Source organism: Rhinopithecus bieti, unplaced genomic scaffold (genome assembly GCF_001698545.2).
Source record: "Rhinopithecus bieti isolate Rb0 unplaced genomic scaffold, ASM169854v2 scaffold_63, whole genome shotgun sequence".
Classification (NCBI taxonomy): Eukaryota; Metazoa; Chordata; class Mammalia; order Primates; family Cercopithecidae; genus Rhinopithecus; species Rhinopithecus bieti.
In genome coordinates, this window is record NW_016802972.1 from 354,810 (window position 1) to 376,210 (window position 21,401).

Below are 21,401 nucleotides of genomic sequence, written 5' to 3' on the forward strand. Positions count from 1 at the left end.
TATATAAATTAGCTGGGCATGGTGGCGGGCACCTGTAGTCCCAGTTATTTGGGAGGCTGAGGCAGGAGAATTGCTTGAACCCGGGAGACAGAGGTTGCAGTGAGCCGAGATCACGCCATTGCACTCCAGCCTGGGCAACAGAGCGAGACGCCATCTCAAAAAACAAAACAAACAAACAAACAAAAAACATGGCAGAACAGCTCAAATGCTGAGCCGAAGACTGGGGGCTTTATCCTATAGGCAAGAGGGAGTTGTTGAAAGTTTTGAGCAACTGAGTCCGTGACCACATTTGCATTTTTAGAAACATTACCAAGTCAAGATTGAAGGCTAGAGGGCAATTAGGAGGCCTTGCAGTAAGTCATTTGTCTTTTCACGCAGATTTAATGAGGAAGGAGTCAAAATATAATAGCTTTATTAATGGTGTTGAATTTTACAACCAAATAATTCCTTTACTATATTGTTTTATTTTCTAACATGAAAGAGCTTCTACCATTAATCCTCTCTTCTGTCTCCTGAAGCCAGGGCTCCACAGGCCTTCCTCTGGGAGACACACCCAGGTGTGCCGCCTTCCCCTGCCAGATCCTCAGGCCTCTTACCCAACTCACAACCTCCCTTTCACCCTTAGTCCCATACCCACCATCTCCTGAGAAAACCCCCGCAATGGGCTGCCCGGGCCCCAGGCCCTTCCACCCATCCCACCAGCACACCCTCCCCGTGAGAATGTTCTCTGTCTCCTGAGAGAACCCTCTCCCTCAGGAGAGAAGACTGTCTGGATCCCCAAAGGCCTCTCCCTCCAGGGAAGAGGGACTCTCACTCTGGCCTCAGTGGTTACTCCAGAGCCCAAGAAATGCCTGTGCGCTAAAACCAAAGAAGGTGTGAACCAGCAAGTAAGTGGGGAGTGGCCAGTTCTGGGACATCTAGTGGGGGCCCTTCTCTTCCCCATGAGCAGCAGGGACCAGTGTGACCTTGGCATCAGGCTCTTTCTCTTGGCTGGCTTCCCCAACGTTCAAGACGCTCGACAAACATATCCCAGAGGCAAAGCAAGTTAAGTTGAGGGTTGTTTATTTGCCTAGAATCGGCTCTGGCAGTTTTGCAATGTCTTCTTTTTGTTGTTTTTCTGGTTTTTGTTGCGACAGGGTCTCGCTCTGTTGCCCAGGCTGGTCTCAAACTCCAGGCCTCAAATGATCCTCTTGCCTCAATCTCCCAAAGTGTTGGGAATTACAGGCATGAGTGCCCGGCCCTTAAATGTCTCTGCGTTGGTTTATGCTTATTTGTTTCCTTCCACTCCTGGTGCAAACCTTACATGTTTTTGACTGGAAAAACGTATGTTTGGACCTATGCCTCTCCTCGATCTACACTGAGAGTGAAGAGCCCAGTGGGATGTGCACTAGGTCAGGGCTTCCCCCAGCGTCAGCCCCTGTGGCCAGCAGCGTCACCTGGGAACCTGCCAGAAATGCACATTTTTGGCAGGGCATGGTGGCTCACACCTGTAATCCCAGCACTTGGAAGGCCGAGGCAGGAGAATCACTTGAGGCCAAGAGTTCAAGATCAGCCTGGGCAACATAATGAGACACCATTTCTACAAAAACTAAATTAAAAACAAAAAAATGAGCATTTTCGGCCAGGCGCAGTGGCTCACGCCTGTAATCCCAGCACTTTGGGAGGCCAAGGCGGGTGAATCACTTGAGGTCAGAAGTTCGAGATCAGCTTGGCCAACATGGTGAAACCCCTACTAAAAATAAAAAAGAAAAATAAATAGCCAGGCGTGGTGGCGGGCGTCTGTAGTCCCAGCTACTTGGGAGGCTGAGGCGTGAGAATTGTTGAACCCTGAAGGCAGAGGTTGCAGTGAGCCGAGGTGCGCCACTGCGCTCTAGCTTCGGGTGAAACAGCAAGACTCCGTCTCAAAAACAGAAAGAAAGAAAGAAATGAGCATTTTTGACCTGTCCGACCTACTAAATCAGAAACTTAGCACCCTATGCTTTAACAAATCATGGCTAAGGGCTTTCAAAAGGTGATTTTAACGCATGCCTAAGGTGGAGAACTAAGGGGAAGGCCTTTGGGTAAGGTGAGTCTGGAGTGGGGGACCCAAGGCCTAAGGAGGAGGGGAGTGTGAGGCTGAAGAAGCCCCTTACTCTACAGGTTCTCAAGCTCCTCCTGTCAATCCCCCTACCTGGCCCTGGCCCTCCCTTGCTCAACCTTAGTTTCTTCCTGGAATTCTCAGGGCTCCTGGTTCCCAAATTCTGATTTCCCCACTGACCTGACTCCAGATCTCCCTACCCCACTGGGTCTTGTCCCCAGCATCACCCGAACCCCTCACCAGCAGTCCCCAGGCCATGCCAACCCTCACGCTTTTTTTTTTCTTTCTTTTTTGAGACAAAGTCTCACTCTTGTCGCCCAGGTTAGAGTGCAGTGGCGCAATGTCTGCTCACTGCAACCTCCACCTCCTAGGTTCAAGCAATTCTCTTGCCTCAGCCTCCCAAGTAGCTAGGATTACAGGCTACACCACCGCGCCCAGCTAATTTTTGTATTTTTAGTAGAGAGGGGTTTCACCATGTTGCCCAGACTGGTCTTGAACTCCTTACCTCAGGTGATCCACCCGACTCCGTCTCCCAAAGTGCTGGGATTACAGGCATGAACCACCAAGCCAGTCCTACCCCCACGGCAGTATTCTGGGAGACCCCCCCGTTCCCAGCCCCCTGGGCCCTGACAACTCGCACCCCACCCTTCTACCTTCAGACCCTACCAAGGAGACCTAAGCTCCAACCCAGGTCCCTGCGCCCCTCCCCGACCCGTCCGGCGGCTCAGGCCTCGGCGCCTTCGGACCCCACGAGCAGCAGCGGCTGGGAGTTCTTGCCCTTGTCGTGCCAGCACACGTCGAAGAAGGGGTACACGGGCCCAGGCAGGCGCTCGTGGAAGGCAAAAAGCGGCACGAGCGCGTCGGCGTCGCTGGCATCGTAGAAGGAGAGGACGCCGTCGCCGAAGCTCAGGTAGAGGCCGATGCGCGTGGGCCGCCGCTCGGGGCTGCGCAGAGCGCGCGGCTCCTTGGCCTCCACGTGAGCCTCCAGGATCTTGCCCTCACGCAGCCCCAGCAGCCACAGGCCCTGCGAGGGCACCGCGTGCAGACGCCCGCGGCGGGGGCCATCGGCCGCGATCACGCCCAGCGCCCAGCGCGGCTTGTCGCCCACCTCCACCTCCCAGTAGTGTTCGCCCTCGGAGAGCTGCTGGTGCGCCACCACCGCCACCGCCTTGTCGAACTGGCGCGGGTCCTCCCCTGCCGGCGGCGCCTTCTGCTCCGAGCACTCCACGCGGCGGCCGGAGGAAGACACCACCAGGCTCGGGTGCGCAGAGCTCGGGTCAAAGGTCAGCTCCTCCAGCGCTGCCAGAGAGATCACGATCAGAAAACCCTAGGTTTCTGCCTCGCTGGGGCCTTCTCCCAACCAATTACAGGCCAGCTTTGTCTCCCCTAATCCTCTTGGCATCTCTGCTCACCGGCTTGGGCCACAAGATCACATCTGGGTCAACTTCAGTTTGCTCAGCTGTGAGATGAGGCCATGATTGCTTTTGCTTCCCTCTAGGGTGGCAGGCAGGCCTGCATTTTCTTCCTTTTTTTTTTTTTTTTTTTTTTTGAGGCAGGGTCTCACTGTGTGGCCCAGGCTGGAGCACAGTGGTGCAACTTTGGCTCACTGCAACCTCCAACTCCCAGGCTCAAGCAATCCTCCCATCTGCCAAGTAGCTGGTACTACAGGCATGTGCCACCACACCTGGCTAATTTTTTTAAGTTTTTGTAGAGACAGGGGGTCTCACTATGTTGCCCAGGCTGGTCTCAAACTCCTGGGCTCAAGTGATCCTCCCACCCCGGCCTCCCAAAGTTTTGGGATTACAAGCGTGAGCCACCGAGCCCGGCCAACAGAACTAAATTGATACAAGGCATCACCATCTGAGGCCCAGACAAGGCCCAAGGAGCCCGATCTTTACATCAACCTAGACCCAGTTTCTGAGCCTTAGTTTTCTCTTGAATAAAATGAGGCTGTCTGCATTCCCACCTCTGCTGAGGCAAGGAAGGGCTACCCCAGCAATGTGTATGCCCCAGAGCTCTGTAACCTGCATCATCCAGCTCTTGCAGGGAGGAACTGAGCCCTTGGGCCTCCCCAGCCACAGGCCGCCAGAGTCACTCTCTAACCTGGGCCAGTCCCCAGGGTTCCAGGAGCTCTGCAGAGCCTCAGTCCCCAGTTGGCAGGATTTATCATCTCCACTGTCCAGAGAGCGGCAGAGACTGACCAAGGATCACACAGCAAGTCAGTGGCTCAGACCCAGGCCCCAGCGTTCCGAGCTGCCAACAGCAGCAGCATCTTCGTGTCAGTCACCCACTGCAAACCCCATGCTCTCAAAGGCCCTCCTCCCAACACAGGTTAGGGGACTGCAGGGGGGAACCCCAGAGGCAAAGGGGCACTGGGTACTTCCTTCAGTGGCCTCCCCAGTTGGGACTGGGGAGCCTCTCCAGGTTGGGTAGGGCCTCCCATCAACTGCCCAGTCACACACAAACCTGAGCCAGTCCCTCCCGGTACCTGGCATCAGAGCCCGGAACATCTTCCTCCACACTTGGAATTTGAAGTCATCTGAGATGATTGGCAGCTGGATGTCCAGACGGGCGGGTGGGGGAGACTCTGCCAGGATCTTCTGCAACCTGGGGGTGGGGAGGGTAAGGGGAGGCATCTGTGAGTGGGGAGGACAAGGGCTGGGGGGATTCCAGGATCTCCCCACATCACACCCCTGCTTAAAACTCTTCCTACCAGCCAGGCGCGGTGGCTCAAGCCTGTAATCCCAGCACTTTGGGAGGCCGAGATGGGTGGATCACGAGGTCAGGAGATAGAGACCATCCTGGCTAACCCGGTGAAACCCCGTCTCTACTAAAAATACAAAAAACTAGCCGGGCGAGGTGGCGGGCGCCTGTAGTCCCAGCTACTCGGGAGGCTGAGGCAGGAGAATGGCGTAAACCTGGGAGGTGGAGCTTGCAGTGAGCTGAGATTTGGCCACTGCACTCCAGCCTGGGCGACAGAGCGAGACTCAGTCTCAAAAAAAAAAAAAAAAAAAAACTCTTCCTTTGGAGTTTTGATTTGGGAAGATGAGAAAATTCTGGAGGTAAGCACTGGTGATGGTTATACAATGTGAATGTACTTAGCACCACTGAATTTTAAATGCACACTTAAAAATGCTTAAAATGAGCCAGATAGAGTGTAGTCCCAGCTGCTCAAGGAGGCTGACTCAGGAGGCTCACTAGAGCTCAGAAATTTAAGTCCAGTCTGGGCAACATAGCAAGATCCTGTCTTTAAAAAAAAAAAGAAGCTTAAAATTGTTAATTTTATGTTACATATATTTTACCACTGTTTATTGGTCTTTTTTTTTTTTTTTTTTTTTTTTTTTGAGATTGAGTCTGGCTCTATCACCCAGACTGGGGTGTAGTGGCATGATCTTGGCTCACTGCAGCCTCTGCCTCCCGAGTTCAAGCAATTCTCCTACCTCAGCCACCCAAGTAGCTGGGATTATAGGTGTCTGCCACCATGCCTGGCTAATTTTTGTGTTTTTCGTAGAGAGGAGGTTTTGCCATGTTGGCCAGGCTGGTCTCAAACTCCTGACCTCAGATGATCCACCCGCCTCAGCCTCCCAAAGTGCTTGGATGACAGGCGTGAGCCACCACACCCGGCCCAACTACACTTTTTTTCATCCTTCTTTTGCGATAAGGTCCAAGCTTCTCAGCTTTGCCAGTGTACACACACCTACTACCCCAGTTCCTCTTCCCTCCCACTCACCAGCCCTCTAGCTGGCTGTCCCCTCTCCCAGCAATGCCCTTCTCCCAGAAACACCCTTCTCCCAACAATGCTCTTCTCCCACACCCTTCTTCCAGCAACGCCCTTCTCCCCGCAATGCCCTTCTCCCTGCAATGCCCTTCTCCCTGCAATGTCCTTCTTTCCACCAGTGCCCTTCTCCCGCAATGCCTTTCTTTTCCAGCAATACATTCTCCCACAATGCCCTTTCCCAGACAATGCCCTTCTCGCCACAATGCTCTTCTTCAGCAATGCCCTTCTCACCCAATGCCCTTCTTCTCCCAGCAGCTGGTTTCCCCTTTTTTTTCTTCCAGCAATTACGCCTTCTCCGCGATGCCTTCTCCCAGCAATGCCCTTCTCCCAGCAATCGCTTCGTCGCCCACAATGCCGTTTCCCAGCAATTCCCTTCTCCCTGCAATGTCCTTCTTCTCCACACAGTGCCCTTCTCCCTGCAATGCCTTTCTTCTTCCAGCAATACCATTCTCCCCACAATGCCCTTCTCCCAGCAATGCCCTTCTCCCAGCAATGCCCTTCTTCCAGCAATGCCCTTCTCACAATGCCCTTCTTCTCCCAGCAGTGTTCTTCTTCCAGCAATACCCTTCTCCCCGCGATGCCCTTCTCCCAGCAATACCCTTCTCCCCGCAATGCCCTTCTCCCCGTAATGCCCTTCTCTCAGCAATGCCCTTCTCCTCATAATGCCCTTCTTCTCCCAGCAATGTTCTTCTCCTCACAATGTCCTTCTTCTCCCAGCAATGTTCTTCTTCCAGCAATACCCTTCTCCCTGCAATGCCATTCTTCTTCCAGCAATACCCTTCTCCCTGCAATTCCCTTATCCCAGCAATGCCCTTCTCCCCGCAATGCCCTTCTCCCTGCAATGCCCTTCTCCCCATAATGCCATCCTCCCAGCAATGCCCTTATCCCCGCAATGCCCTTCTCCCAGCAATGCCCTTCTCCCCGCAATGCCCTTCTCCCCATAATGCCCTCCACCCAGCAATGCCCTTCTCCTCACAATGCCCTTCTGCTTCCAGCAATGTCCTTCTCCCAGCAATGCCCTTCTTCTTCTCCCAGTAATGCCCTTCTCCCAGCAAAGCCCTTCTCCCAGCAATGCCCTTCTCCCAGCAATGCACTTCTCCTCGCAATGCCCTTCTCCCCATAATGCCCTTCTCCCAGCAATGCCCTTCTCCTCACAATGCCCTTCTTCTCCCAGCAATGCCCTTCTCCCAGCAATGTCCTTCTTCTCTCAGCAATGCCCTTCTTCTCTCAGCAATGCCCTTCTCCCCGCAATGCCCTTCTCCTTGCAATGCCCTTCTTCTCCCAGCACTTTGCCTAGCCAACTCCTGTTCATCCCTCCAGGGCCCATCTCAAACATTCACTCTATGCCTGGCCACCGCTTTCCCTCCACAGCCACACTGAGCACACAGTGATGCCTTTGTCCCCACCCACATGTGTCTCATGACACCAGTCTAGGAGGTCCCTGAGCAAAAGGATCCATCCAGATCATTTCTGTCTACAACCATGTGTTCAGGCAGGGGTGGGGCAGCAGACTGAATTGCAGGTGTGCAGGCACAGTAGTGAGTGGAGAGTGAGCCGGCTGGTGTCCCTAGAAGACTGGGACAAGTCAGGCAAAGGGACAGGGCCAGGTTGCTCTCACCTGCTGGTCACCAGGCAGTATTTCTGGAAAGAGAGAAAAAGAGAATGGTGGTGAAGCCGATGTTGGGGACACTGGAGACTTTTGAGGATGGGGTAGACAACTAGGAATGCTGAGTGCAAGGTCAGGAAGAATCAGAAAAGCTCAAAGAGGCCAGATGATGTGGTTCATGCCTGCAATCTCAACATTTTGGGAGGCCAAGGCGGATGGATTGCTTGAGGCCAGGAGTTCGAGACCAGCCTGGCCAACATGGTGAAACCCATCTCTACCAAAATTACAAAAAAATTAGCTGGGCGTGGCAGCAGGCACCTGTAATCCCAGCTACTTGGGAGGCTGAGCCAGGAAAATCACTTGAACCTGGGAAGAGGAGGTTGCAGTGAGCCGAGATCACACCACTGCACTCCAGCCTAGGCAACAGAGCAAAGTCCTATCTCAAAAAAAAACAAAAAAGCCAGAAGATACCTAGAACTCAAGGCCACCCCTAGCCCTTCACTTTTATGTGGATTACAAAAAAGTATCTTCGCCTCCAAGCAACTCTGATTCCACCTGATAGAAAACTGTCCTAATAGGCCAGGTGCAGTGGCTCACACCTGTAATCCCAGCACTGTTGGAGGCCAAGGCAGGCAGATTGCTTGAGTCCAGGCATTTGAGACCAGTCTGGGCAACATAGTGAGACCCTATCTCTACTAAAAATACAAAATTAGCCAGGCATGGTGGTAAGTGCCTATAGTCCCAGCTATGGGAGGCTGAGATTGGAGGACTGCCTGAGCCTACAAAGTCAAGGCTGCAATGAGCTATGGTCATGCCACTGCACTCCAGTCTGGGTGACAGAGTGAGACCCTGCCTTAAAAAAAAAAAAAAAAAAAAAAAGTCCTAATAAATATATAAACTGACAAGGTCTGTGATATGAATAGTGTTCACTTAATACAATGTCCTTATGCAGTGCTCAGCCTAAACAACCATCCAGCAGTCCTGAGGCCTGCCCCTCCCAGACATGTGATGCTGGCTCATCCCTGCCCCTCTCTGGGCCTATCTGACAATGGGATGAGGTCTCTGGGGCCTGAGCAGTGAGGGGGCTGAGGCAAGGAGGGGACGGGGGGTCACCCGGTGCTCACCATAAGGAACTCAGTCTGTGGCTTGTCGGCCACCTCCTCCAGCACCTTCTCCATCTGCCGCAGCTGCTCCAGGTAAGAGTTCAGGCTCCCCAGCTCCCGGCGCAAGGCGACCCCTGCCTCACCCCGCACACGCTCTGCCTCGCGGTCCAAGGAGCCCTCCAGTGCAGCCAGGAACACCCGCATCTTGCCCAGCTGCTCCCCCACGGCCCCCCGGAACTGACGCACTGTCTCCTGCAGGAATGGGGCAGTGATTGACAGAATAAAGGCTCTTGGCTGGAGACCCCTAGCCTGGCCCCCAGCCCCTGAGACATGGCCCTATGAAGTCCTCACCTCCACCTCCACCAGCTGATGCTCCAGCACAGCTACACTCTTCTCCTTGCGCATGCATGCCTCCTGCAGCTGCAGTTTCTGCTGTGGCAGCTGTGTCTGGGGGGCGAGGCATGGAGAAGTAATGAGGATGCCACTCACCCCAAACCCACACCTCCCAACCTAAACCTGCCCTCTGTGGCTCAACCTCAATGCCACTTTCTCCTCCAGCCATCTTCCCATCCCCAAACCCACTTACATGCCTACCAGCCCAAGCCAGTGCTACTCCTGAGGTCCGAATGCTTCCCCTGCCCCTTGCCTATTTTGGTGAGGTTTTTTTATTTATTTATTTTGATGTTTTGTTTTCAGACAGGGTCTCGCTCTGGAGTGACCCTGGAGTGCAGTGTCATGATCACAGCTAACTACAGCCCCAACCTCCCAGGCTTAATTGACCCTCCCACCTCAGTCTCCCAAGTCCCAAGTAGCTGGAACTATAGGCACACACCACCATGCCCAGCAAATTTTTTGATTTTTTTTTTTTTTTTTTTTTTTTTTTTTTTTTTTTGAGATGGGGTCTCTGTCACCCAGGCTGCAATGCAGTGGCACAATCTCGGCTCACTGCAACCTCCGCCTCCTGGGTTCAAGTGATTCTCCTGCTTCAGCCTCCCAAGTAGCTGGGACTAATTTTGGTGCACCACCACGCCTGGCTTAATTGTGATATTTTTAGTAGAGGCAGGGTTTCACCATGTTGGTCAGGCTGCTCTCAAACTTCTGACCTCAGGTGATCCACCCACCTCAGCCTCCCAAAGTGCTGGAATTATAGACATGAGCCACCACGCCTGGCCATGATTTTCTAAAATGTTTTTGTAGAGACAATCTCACTATATTGCCCAGGCTAGTCTCCAACTCCTGACCTCAAGCAATCCTCCCGCCTCAGCCTCCCAGCATGCTGGGATTACAGGTGTGAACCACCACACCCCCAGCCCCTTGTCTGCTTTGTTGACCCCTCCCTGGCCTTGCCTTCCCTGATCCCCTCTGCTCAGCAGTCAGCCCCATAGCCCTCACCCTTTGTGAGGATGGCAAACGCCAAAGTGGTTTGGTCTCTCCCACCAGACAGGCAGGCACAGAGCTTGGCACACAACAGACCTCAGGGGGTACGTGAAGGATATATGAAAGAAGAAAGGCAAACTCCCCCTATGCCTGGGCTTCCTCTCTTACCTAAAAGAACATCAGCCTCAGTCAGACTGTCAGCCTAACCCCCACGTCAGCCAGCCTGTACATGCATGGGCTTGGAGTGGGGGGCACGGAATTTAATTAAAATGTCCCCTGCTGGCCGAGCGTGGTGGCTCACGCCTGTAATCCCGGCACTTTGGGAGGCTGAGGTGGTTGGATCACAAGGTCATGAGTTCGAGGTCAGCCAGGCCAAGATGATGAAACCCCATCTCTACTAAAAATACAAAAATTAGCTGGGCACAGTGGCAGGTGCCTGTAATCCCAGCTACTCGGAAGGCTGAGGCAGGAGAATGGTTTGAACTAGGGAGGCAGAGGTTGCAGTGAGCCAAGAATGTGCCACTCCACTCCAGCCTGGGAGACAGAGCAAGACTCCGTTTCAAAAAAAAAAAAAATGTCCCCTGCATAGACCAACCAAACACTCTGTGGTCTAGATCTTACCCAAGACCTCAAATGCAAATATGCAAATATAGGAGAGCTCCCAATACTCCTGCCAAAGAAAAAAAAATATTTTTTTTTTTTTGAGACAGGATTGCCTAGGCTGGAGTGCAGTGGCACAATCACAGCTCTGCATCCTCGAACTCCTAGGCTCAAGCAATCCTTCTGCTTCAGCCTCCTGAATAGCTGGCACTACAAGCATGAGCAACCATGCCAGGCTACAAAGCCACTTCTTTGCTGGAAGGTGCCTGGCCATGGAATGAGTTCCACTCCTGCCTCCATGACTTCCAACCTGTTTCCTCCTCTGCAGATTGGGAACAGCAATCCCCACCTCAACAATTTGGCGCCCCCACTTTCCCAGGGGAAACTGGGGGACCCTCTAGGCGGTGTTTGCAGAGTCCCCTCCCAGCAGGAGCCACAGGGTTGAATATGAGCTGCCAGATCAGTCTCCTCCCCGGTTCATCCCCGGGGGCGGCGGCTCCACCTGCTGCAGGAAAGGTAGTACCTGATGGCTCCAGGCCCTCTCAGAGGCTCAGGGCTGAGCCATAGGAAGGAAGCGCGAGGCCGTCCTGAAGGTGCTGGAGAACCTGACCCCGGAGGAGCTCAAGAAGTTCAAGATGGGCCGGGCAGGGTGGCTCACGCCTTTAATCCCAGCACGTTGGGAGGCGAGGCCGAGGCGGGCGGATCACGAGGTCAGGAAATCGAGACCAGCCTAGCTAACACGGTGAAACCCCGTCTCTACTAAAAATACAAAAAAATTAGCCTGGCGTGGTGGCGGGCGCCTGTAGTCCCAGCTACTCGGGAGGATGAGGCAGGAGAATGGCGTGAACACGGGAGGCGGTGGAGCTTGCAGTGAGCGGAGATCGCGCCACTGCACTCCAGTCTGGGCTACAGAGCAAGACTCAGTCTCAAAAAAAAAAAAAAAGAAAGAAAGAAAATAAAAGAAAGAAAAATTCAAGATGAAGCTGGGGACTGTGCCGCTGCGCGAGGGCTTTGAGCTTATCCCGCGGGGCGCACTCGGGCAGCTAGAAATCGTGGACCTCACCGACAAGCTGGTCGCCTCCTACTACGAGGACTACGCAGCCGAACTCGTCGTGACCGTGCTGCTCGACATGAGCATGCTGGAGGAGGCGGCACAGCTGCCGCGGGCCGCGTGAGGGCCACTCTGAGCTGGTACGTGATCTAGGGACCCAACCCTGCTTCCTCGCCAAGGACCCAGGCGTCGGGTCCCGCCCAGAGCCTTCCTGTTCCCCTCTTCCTTCAGGGTCCCTCCTGGGGTCCTCCCTCAGACCTCCGGTCGGCCCCCCCCGGCAGCGAAGGGCTGGGCCGCCACGAACCCCGGTGGGCTGCATCTCGCCCCACTGCCCCCTTCCAGGCTCCTGGGCTGCCTGGGCCCTGTTCCGTTTCATGGGTTCTGTGCTCTCTTCGCAGATAGAGACCGGCAAGGTTGGGCGAGGTTGGGATGCGCTCAAAGCCCTCTCTCAGTGGCACAGTCCCCGGCTTCATCTTGAATTTCTTTCTTTCTTTTCTTTCTTAAGCACAGGTGTGCTGGGATGGGAGGGCTCCCGGGAGGAGGCTCCTGCCCTGAGCTAGGAGACCACCAGCTAGGACTGGGCTGAACTGGGCCAGGCAGGAGCTGGCGGGACTGAGAGGCTGGGTCCTTGGGAAGTCCAGGGGCCTCGAATACCAACGAAAGGACGGTGGTCTACCCCCTCTAGGAGGCGGGCCAAGGGAAGGAGTAGTGCAACGCCTGTGAAGCCAGCCCCGCGCGCGCACCAGTCGCGTAAGACGACGGCAGTGTCTCCACCTCGGGGACCAAGGACGCCTCTGTGCCTCCAGACCCCGCCTTCTCCAGCCCCTGCACCTGTCATTTCTTCTAAATGTGTGCTTTTGCCACATGTATGACACGCACTAGCCAGTGTGCGTGGGTCTCTATTTGCCTCTGTCTGGGTGTCTGTCTGGGTGTCTGCTGGGTACCTCGGGACGCACACAACCACGTGTGGGCTCCCAAGGCGTTTGGGACTTCCAGCTCCACCCAGAAAAACATCCTGGACGGGGCTCTCGGTGCCACCCTGGGTCAGCGCACGCAAGTTCAGATCCCGGCTGCCTGGCCCTTCCAGTCTCCCTTTTGGTGAGGCCCCGCCTGGGGACCGTGAGGCCAGCCAAAGTTCCGAAGTTTCAGGGGTGCGTGGGCCTCCGCTGAGCACAGCAGGACAGCCCTGCCCCGGCCGCCTGGCTCTGCCCGGAACGCCGCGCCTCCAGTCCAAAGTGGGCCAGCGCAGCGCAGGGAGCCTGCCCGACCGGCCCACCTGGTACAGGAATAAGCGCGTGGGCCGTAGGGGCTGGTCAGTCGCTGCTCCGCCTGGTTCCGCCCTGCCCATCAGACCATCCCTGGGGCTCCGCCCGCCCATCTCCAGGTCCCTCTAGAGGCTAAGGCCGGGAACCTAGGTTTGCTCAGCGCGCTTCTCGCCAGTCTTCGTCCCTGCGCGGCTTTCCTCTGTCAGCCCCGCCTTCAGCTCCTCAGACACTCTTTCCTGGCTGCTTCGCCCCGCCCCTGACTCCCGCAACTCCAGGTGCTCCTGAGCCTCTTTAGAGACTCAGAATCCAAATCAGTACAGCGACCTCCCCATCGGCCAGGCCCGGCGCCGCCCAACAACCCCTCCGACCCCGATGCGCTCGGATCCCGCACCTTGAGGCGTGCGTGGGCCTCGGCTGCTGGCAGGAGGCGATGACCGCGGTGCGAGCCGAGTGAGGCGCACACTCCGCACACCAGCGCGCGGTCCTGCTCACAGTAGATGCTCAGCGGGTCCAAGTGCTCCTCGCAGTGGCCCTGCGGCACCTGGGCCAGCCCCTCCACCAGGCGCGCCAGCTGCAGGTTGGTGCTGAGTGCCTGCGGCCGCGTGGGGGCCTGACAGCAGGGGCAGAGAACGGTGCCATCCGCCGCCGGCTCCCCGGCCACGCGGCCCAGGCAGGCGCGACAGAAACTGTGGCCGCACTCGGCTGTCACGGGCGCGTCGAACAGCTGCAGGCACAGCGGGCAGGACAGCTCCTGGTGCAGGAGGCCGGGCGCAGCCGACATGGCGGGCCTGGGTGGAGGAGGAGTCGGTTGGGGGACCCGCTGTGCCGCGCTCCCGGCCCAGCCCTAGCCCAGGCCGGGTCCGCCGCGCCGCAGGGAGAAGCCCCAGCCTGTAAAGACCTCACATCCTATACTGGATGGGGCTCTGACGGTCAAGGGGGAAGAGGAACTCGGTCTCAGTCCCAAAAGCAGCCTCCACTGCAATTCTCAGCTCCAGCCCCAAAAATATGCGCTATCGGTCAACCCCAGTTCCTGAACACAAGCCCATGTCCTAGCCCACTGTCCTTGCCCTCGGCTTAGCCCCAGGCCTCAGCCGCTGACCTCAGCCCCGGCCCCAAATTCTCCAGAACCCCCACTTCGAGACTTCCCTCCCCCACTTTACCAAGCTCTCGGCCCCCCCCCCCCCCCCCCCGCTCAGCCCACGGGACTCACAGGTCTGGTTGGAGATCTTAGGCTGAAAGAGACTGGAAGGAGGACCGGTCAGGGTCTAGCCTAGCTGGACTGAGGTCAGGGCTGTGTCCAAAGATCTGAGACAAGCAGCAGCCTCCAAGCAAGGACAGGGACTCACAGGGGAAGCTGGCAGTGGACACCACGCGTGATGGGCACACAGTGCTCAGTGGAAGACCCTCCCAGACTGAGCCATGGCTCCAGGACTATATTTAGCTGCCCTGCCCAATCCCTCCCATCACTTCCGGAAACCGTTCTAAAAGTGAGGGCTGAGTAGTCCCAGCGTACGCATCACATGCCAGGGCCACCTGTCTTGGCCCATCCACTGTTCTCTCCCCAGCCAGCCTGTAACCAGAGCTCAGAGCCAGCGGGGAGACAAGACCTTTCTCACCATAGAAAAGACAGAAAATTGAGGGGGGATCTCCCCTTTCTCCCCCAACTCCCACCTCCACACTCTCCAGCTCCCTCCTCCTTGCTGGCAGCCCCTCTCCAGCCTGTCGCCCATTCATTCCCCAAGCTTATGGCTGACCAAGGTCACCCTGGCAGGATTATCCCACCTGCAGGAGGGCAGGACCTCACCCCGCTCTGAAATGTTTTCTTCCTCCAGAGGTGAGGGGAGGGTCTTTTCCAAGTTGGTCTCTCTGGTACAACCAGGACAAGCCCTGGGGCAACGTAGGCCTCTCTAAATGCTTGGAGAATTAATGACAGAGAGAGATTGAATAAATGAATGAACTGAATCCAGAGCCTGCAGCCCAGAACTCAATTCTGCCCTGGTTCCTGTATGTGTATCTTTCAAATCTCAGCTGAAATTTCATTTAAGTGGCGCTGGGATAACTGGCTAGCCATGTGCAAGAGAATGAAACCGGATCCCTGCCTTTCACCATATAAAAAAATTAACTCAAGATGGGTTAAAGACTTAAATGTAAGACTTCAAACCATAAAAATTGTAGAAGAAACCCCCGGAGAAATACCATTCTGGATATCAGCCTTGGTAAAGCATTCGTGACTAAGTCCTCAAAAGCAACAAAAACAAAAATTGTTAAGTGGGACCTCATTAAACTAAAGAGCTTCTTCACAGCAAAAGCAAAAGCAACTATCAACAAACAGACAACTGAAGAATGGAAGAAAATATTCACAAACTATGCATCCAACAAAGATCTACTATCCAGAATATATAAGGAAACTAAACATTTCAACAAGCAGAAAACAACTCCATTAAAAAGTTGGCAAGGGCCAGGTGCGGTGGCTCACACCTGTAATCCCAGCATTTTGGGGGGTCCAGGCGGGTGGAACACTTGAAGTCAGGAGTTTGAGACCAATCTGGCCAACATGGTGAAACCTCGTCTCTATGAAAAATACAAAACTTAGCCAGGTGTGGTGACAGGTGTCTGTAATCCCAGCTACTTGGGACGCTGAGGCAGGAGAATCACTTGAACCGGGAGGCAGAGGTTGCAGTGAACAGAGATCGCACCATTGCCCTCCAGCCTGGGTGACAAGAGTGAAACTCTGTCTCGCAGAGGTTGCAGTGAGCCAAGATCATACCATTGCACTCCAGCATGGGCAACAAGAGCCAAAGTCTGTCTCAAAAAAAAAAAAAAAATCAATACATATTTAAAAAAAAGAAAGAAAGAAAAGAAATTTCATCTAGAATAAAAACCAAAGTGCTAACTGTGGCCCACAGAGCCCTATCTGCTATGACCCCATTAATCACTCTGACCCATTTATCACCCCTTTCCCCGTTGATCACTAGCATCAGGGACTTTTCAATTAAGTTCCCCTCTGCCTGGAACACTCTCCAACCCAAGTACTGCATGGCTTCCTCTTTTTCCTCCCTCAGACTTTGCTCAATACCACCTTTCCAGCAAGGCCTCTCCCAATTCCCTGATTTTAAATCCTCTATCTCCTCAACATCTCACGGCCTGGCTTTCTTTTTCTCCATAACATTTATCACCATTCTACTTGTTTGCTGGTTTCTTGTCTGTCTCTTCCTACAGAATAGAAATTGTGTTTACTGCTTGTCTCCAGCTTAGACTAAAGTGTGTGACACACATTAGGCGCTCTACAGACACTAGGTGAATGAATAAACATGCAAACTCAGTCCCTCGCATTTGGTCTCTCCATCTTTCTCTTAGCTTCCCTCAAACCTTTCCCTTGTTTTACTCTTTCTTATCTCAACTGCTCTCTCTCAGAATGAATTGTTTCTGTTTCATTCTCTTAATCTCCCCTTTGGACTCTCCCTTTGCCTTCTCTCTTAGGTTCTTAATTTTTTCTTTTTCTTTTTCTTTTTTTTTTCTTTTCTTTTTTTTTTTTTTTTGAGATGGAATCTCACTCTGTCACCCAAGCTGGAGTGCAGTGGCATGATCTCAGCTCACTGCAACCTCCACTTCCCAGGTTCAAGCGATTCTCCTGCCTCAGCCTCCCAAGTAGCTGAGATTATAGGCACGCTCCACCACGCCCAGCTAATTTTTGTGTTTTTAGTAGAGACGGGGTTTCACCATTTCGCCCAGGCTGGTCTCGAACTTCTGACCTCAGGTGATCCACCCGCCTCAGCCTCCCAAAGTGCTGGGATTCCAGGCATGAGCCACTGCACCCAGCTGCTCATTCCTTCTTGCATGTTGCATGGTGACAGCACAAATTTCTGCTGGTCTGCTTAGGAAGGTAGCTACTTCAGGCTGCCTGACACCTTGTTTAACCTAGGCCCTCATTCAGGCTGTAACCATTTGGTTGTTTTAGGAGGAGAAAACTTCTATTATTCTTCCAGATAAGAGCAATTACCTGTGTAAATGACTGCAGATTCTCGGGGTATGTGAAAAGTCTCAGGAAGCTGGCGCGTTTTTTTTTTATTTTTTGAGATGGGGTCTCGCTTTGTCCCCCAGGCTGGAGTGCAGTGGCAAGATCTTGGCTCACTGCAAGCTCTGCCTCCCGAGTTCACACCATTCTCCCACCTCTGCCTCCCGAGTAGCTGGGACTACAGGCACCTGCCACCACACCCAGCTAATTTTTTGTATTTTTAGTAGAGATGGGGTTTCACCATGTTGGCCAGGATGGTCTCAATCTCCTAGCTTCATGATCCGCCTGCCTCGGCTTCCCAAAGCGCTGGGATTACGGGCGTGAGCCACCGCACCCAGCCAAAGCTGGAGCTCTTTACCGGCACACTGAGAAATCCAGGGGAGTTTTGTGTCCCCACCTTCTTTGTCCTTAAGTCTCTGAGGTCTCACGGTGTCGCCCAGGCTGGAGTGCAATGGCGCAATCATAGCTCATTACAGCCTCGATCTCCCAGGCTCAAGTGATCCTCCCACCTCAGCCTCCCAAGTAACGGGGACCACAGGCGTTCGCTGCCATGCCTGGCTAAAAGCCCCTGGTTTCTTCCATTCTTGATGGCTCAGACTCAGCCTTATATTAGCAATAGGAAGAGGGTTTGAAAGAGGGTATATCTGGAGCTGGTCTCTGAAACCACAAGCTGCTCAGGCTAAAAAACTCAACTTCCAGAACTTAAATCTCATCCGGAGTTTCCATCATGGCCAAGTTGGGGCTGAAGGTCCTGCTGTCAGGTGTCCAACACAGGTGGGTGATAGTCAACTCAATCCCTCCCTGCAGATAGGCAAGGACTGACCTCTGATCCATGGAAAGAACATTGATTGTCCTAAGCAGACTGAGAACAAGAAGAGGCAAGAAGCCATGTGCAAGGAAGGAGGGAGTGGTGAACCAGTGTAGCTGGCCTTACGAGGTCACTCACACCTAAAGAGCTCGCTAGGGACAGATTTCAGCTTGTGCTAAGGGAAAGCTTCCCAACAGCTCAAGCAATGAGTGCCTTGGAAGGTGAGAGCTCCTGGTTATTGGATACATGCAGAGACAGGCCAGAAAGCCCCAGTCAGGGCTGCTACAGAAGCAAGTCCTGAATGCTGACTTCACGAGCTCATGCTGGGCACTCCCAGGGAAAATCACCTGTCTCTCTGGGCCTCAGCACCTTCAGTTACAATATAAGGATAAATAACACCATTCTGGCCGGGTGTGGTGGCTTACACCTGTAATCCCAGCACTTTGGGAGGCCAAGGTGGGAGGATCACTTGAGTCCAGAAATTCGAGACCAAGCTGGGCAACACAGCGAGACCCCCGTCTCTACCAAAAACAAACAAACAAACAAAACACTATGGTGGCTCATGCCTGTAGTCCCATAATCCCAGCTACTTCAAAGGCTGAGCCAGGAGAATTGCTTGAACCCTGTCTCAAAAAGAAAAGAAAAAAAAAAAACCAACCCGTAGAGTTGTCATGAGGATTAAACTAAAAAATATGCCACATAGCCTGGGTGCAGTGGCTCACACCTGTAATCCCAGCTGTTTGGGAGGCCAAGGTGGGTAGATCACTTGAGGTCAGGAGTTCAAGACCAGCCTGACCAACATGGTCTACTTCTTTCTTTAGTAGAGACAGAAACCCTGTCTCTACTAAAATTACAAAATTAGCTGGACATGGTAGCTGGTGCCTGTAATCCCAGCTACTTGGGAGGCTGAGGCAGGAGAATTGCTTGAACTCAGGAGGCGGAGGTTGCAGTGAGCTGAGATCGAGCCATTGCTCTCCATCCTGGGCAACAAGAACGAAACTCGGTCTCAAAACAACAACAACAACAACAAAAACAAAAACCAGAAGAAAGAAAGAAAAGGAAAATGTATATGCCACATAAACAGGGACAGTGTGCTGGCACCCAAGCGTGCAGTGACTGCCACTACCAGGTTCCAATCCTGACTAGAATTTCCTTGTTGTGTGCTGGCACCCAAGTGTGCAGTGACTGCCACTACCAGGTTCCAATCCTGACTAGAATTTCCTTGTTGTGTGACCTTGGGCAAGTCGCTTAACCTGATTTTCTCACCTATAAAATGCGAATCGTGTAAGGATTAGTATCAAGACTACGGATTTCTGTAAAGATGCAACAAGTAAATTGTTTTGTTTCTTGTTTGTTTTTTGAGATGGAGTCACTCTGTCACCTCAGCTGACTGCAATCTCTGCCTCCCAAGTTCAAGTGATTATTCCACCTCAGCCTCCCAAAGTGCTAGGATTACAGGCACACACCACCACGCCCAGCTAATTTTTGTGTTTTAGTAGAGATGGGGTTTTGCCATATTGCCCAGGCTGGTCTAAAAATCCCAAGCTCAGGCAATCCACCCACCTTGGCCTCGCAAAGTGCTAGGATTGCAGGTGTGAGCCACCACACCCAGCTATTTTATTTTGCTTTGAAACAGAGTCTCACTCTTGTCTCAGAGGCTGAAGTATAGTGCTTGAACCGCCTCCCGGGTTCAAGCAATTCTCCTGCCTCAGCCTCCCGAGTAGCTGGGATTACAAGCACCCGCCAACACACCCAGCTAATTTTTGTGTTTTTAGTAGATACAAGGTTTCACCCTATTGGCCAGGCTGGTCTCAAACTCCTGACCTCAGGTGATCCACCCGCCTCAGCCTCACAAAGTGCTGGGATTGCAGGTGTGAGCCACTGCACAAGCTCTTCACAATTCTGAACTCATTGCAGCCTCATAACAATGCTTTCACTATCCTACAGGGAGGCCATGGGGCACAGGGGCTAAGTGACTTGCCCAATGTCCTGGCAGTCTGTGGTCCTTCTTGCCCCAGGAGAAGCAATCTGACTCCAGCGATCAAGGAATTACTTTGTTGTGGGGTGGGGGTCACACCCAGGAAGAGGCATCCTAATTCCACCAACTGCTCTGGCTCCTGTCCAGGGGGGCAAGGGTAAGCCTGGGCTGAGAACTGGAGGCTCTTTCCTGCCACGGGGGGAGGGTCAGACCGGGCACGGTGGTTCACGCATGTAATCCCGGCACTTTGGGAGGCCGAGGCGGGAAGATTGCTTGAGCCCAGGAGTTCAAGACCAGCCTGGGCAACATGGTGAAATCCCATCTCTAAAAAAAGATACAAAAATTAGCCAGGCATGGTGGCACATGCCTATGGTCCCAGCTGCTTGGGAGGCAGAAATGGGAGGATCGCTTGGGCTTGGGAGGTTGAGGCTACAGTGAGCCAAGAGGGTCCCATTACACTCCAGGCTGGGCAACAGAGCCTGACCCTGTCTCAAAAACAAAAGCAACAAAAGAATTTGCAGTCAGCTCACAGAGCACATGCACCTGCCAAAAGATGTCACTTGTTCTCACCGAGCTCCGATCTGAAACTGCTGCAGAAGGGACGCTTCCAGTTATCCGAGAGAAACGGCTGCATTTCCCCAGTCCCTTGTCCCTTGCCTCCCTGTGACATCTCACCAAAGTGCTAACACTTGCTCTGAGGTGATGTCAGGTGACGGTCACAGCCAGGAGCTTCCCCGTCTCCATCTGAATGTGTGCGTCAGTAGGACGTAACAGGGGTCAGATCCCAGGGCCAAGCTGGGCCCCAAAGGAAGGACCCTGGGTGGTGATGCTCAGAAACAAGGAGAGCTTCACCTCACAGGAACTCACATGCTCACCTCCCTCTCTACCAAGAAGCTGGGTGTGAGGAGGAGAGAAGCATCACTCACACACACGCGCACACATACACACACACACACACTCCTGTAGGTGCATTTTCCTGCAGCCCCAAAGGTTCCATTGAAAGGCATCACATTTGTTTTACCTAAAGCAAAGGCCACCCCATCCAAACAAGGGCTCCAGAGATGCAGGCAGGAGGCTACATGGCAAAGGGGCCCCCTGCTCTGTGTTATAGGGATTGAATCAGGCAATCATTTTTAAATGTATCAAACACCCAAAGCTCTTCCAATTCTACCAAAGTGAAAAGAGCAGGTTTTGATGATTCTAGATTCTAGGATTCTTGTGTCATTCTACAACGGCTTATCAAGGTTGGGTCTGTGCCAAGCTCTGTGCTGGAATGTGACCTTGGACAAGCCCTTCCACCTCTCTGAACCTATCTTCTCATTTACAAAGTGGGGCCACAATTCCCTATCTCAGAGGGATTGCTATAAGGCTTAGAAATAATGCACATGGGCTGGGCATGATGGCTCACGCCGGTAATTACAGTACCTTTTGGGGGGGAGGGGGGCCAAGGCAGGCAAGATTACTTGAGCCAAGGGGTTCGAGACCAGTCTGGGCAACATGCCAAAACCCCGTCTCTATTAAAAATACAAAAGGTAGCTGGGCATGATGGCTCACGCCTGTCATCCCAGTTACTCAGGAGGCTGAAGCGCAAGAATCACTTGAACCCATGAGGCAGAGGTTGCAGTAAGGGGACATTGCACCACTGCACTCCAGCCAGGGTGACAGGGCAAGAGTCTGTCTAAATATATATATATTATAAATATTATATAATTGTTATATATATATATTATATATATATATTAT

General features: G+C 53.4%; 2 protein-coding genes across 3 annotated transcripts; one reads left to right on the forward strand and one right to left on the reverse strand.

Moving 5' to 3' along the window:
• Window positions 1–1,926: 1,926 nt before the first annotated feature.
• On the reverse strand, window positions 1,927–14,344 carry TRIM72 (tripartite motif containing 72). Of its 2 annotated transcripts, XM_017870036.1 has the most exons (8): window positions 14,068–14,344; window positions 13,249–13,645; window positions 8,916–9,011; window positions 8,586–8,816; window positions 7,474–7,496; window positions 4,566–4,684; window positions 4,181–4,273; window positions 1,927–3,376 (listed from the first exon to the last, which is right to left on the reverse strand). In XM_017870036.1, the coding sequence occupies exons 2-8, from the start codon at window positions 13,636–13,638 to the stop codon at window positions 2,802–2,804; spliced, it is 1,527 nt and encodes a 508-aa protein (XP_017725525.1). In that variant the 5' UTR covers window positions 13,639–13,645; window positions 14,068–14,344; the 3' UTR covers window positions 1,927–2,801. The 2 variants fall into 2 exon arrangements, with proteins under 2 accessions (XP_017725525.1, XP_017725606.1); XM_017870117.1 differs by lacking the exon at window positions 4,181–4,273.
• Window positions 10,770–11,729, forward strand: PYDC1 (pyrin domain containing 1). The gene is given in 3 exon segments (XM_017867337.1): window positions 10,770–10,803; window positions 11,109–11,169; window positions 11,494–11,729. Coding segments are annotated over 3 exon segments (318 nt in total). The 3' UTR covers window positions 11,717–11,729.
• Window positions 14,345–21,401: the final 7,057 nt, after the last annotated feature.

Coding starts and splice junctions, on each gene's coding strand:
- TRIM72 (XM_017870036.1), bottom strand. CDS start 13,638: ATGTCGGCTGCGCCCGGCCTCCTGCACCAGGAGCTGTCCTGCCCGCTG. Junction 4,685..7,473: donor TACTGCCTGGTGACCAGCAG/GTGAGAGCAACC, acceptor CCCCACCCCCAG/GTTGCAGAAGATCCTGGCAG. Junction 3,377..4,180: donor AACCCTGGGGACTGGCCCAG/GTTAGAGAGTGA, acceptor TCTCTCTGGCAG/CGCTGGAGGAGCTGACCTTT.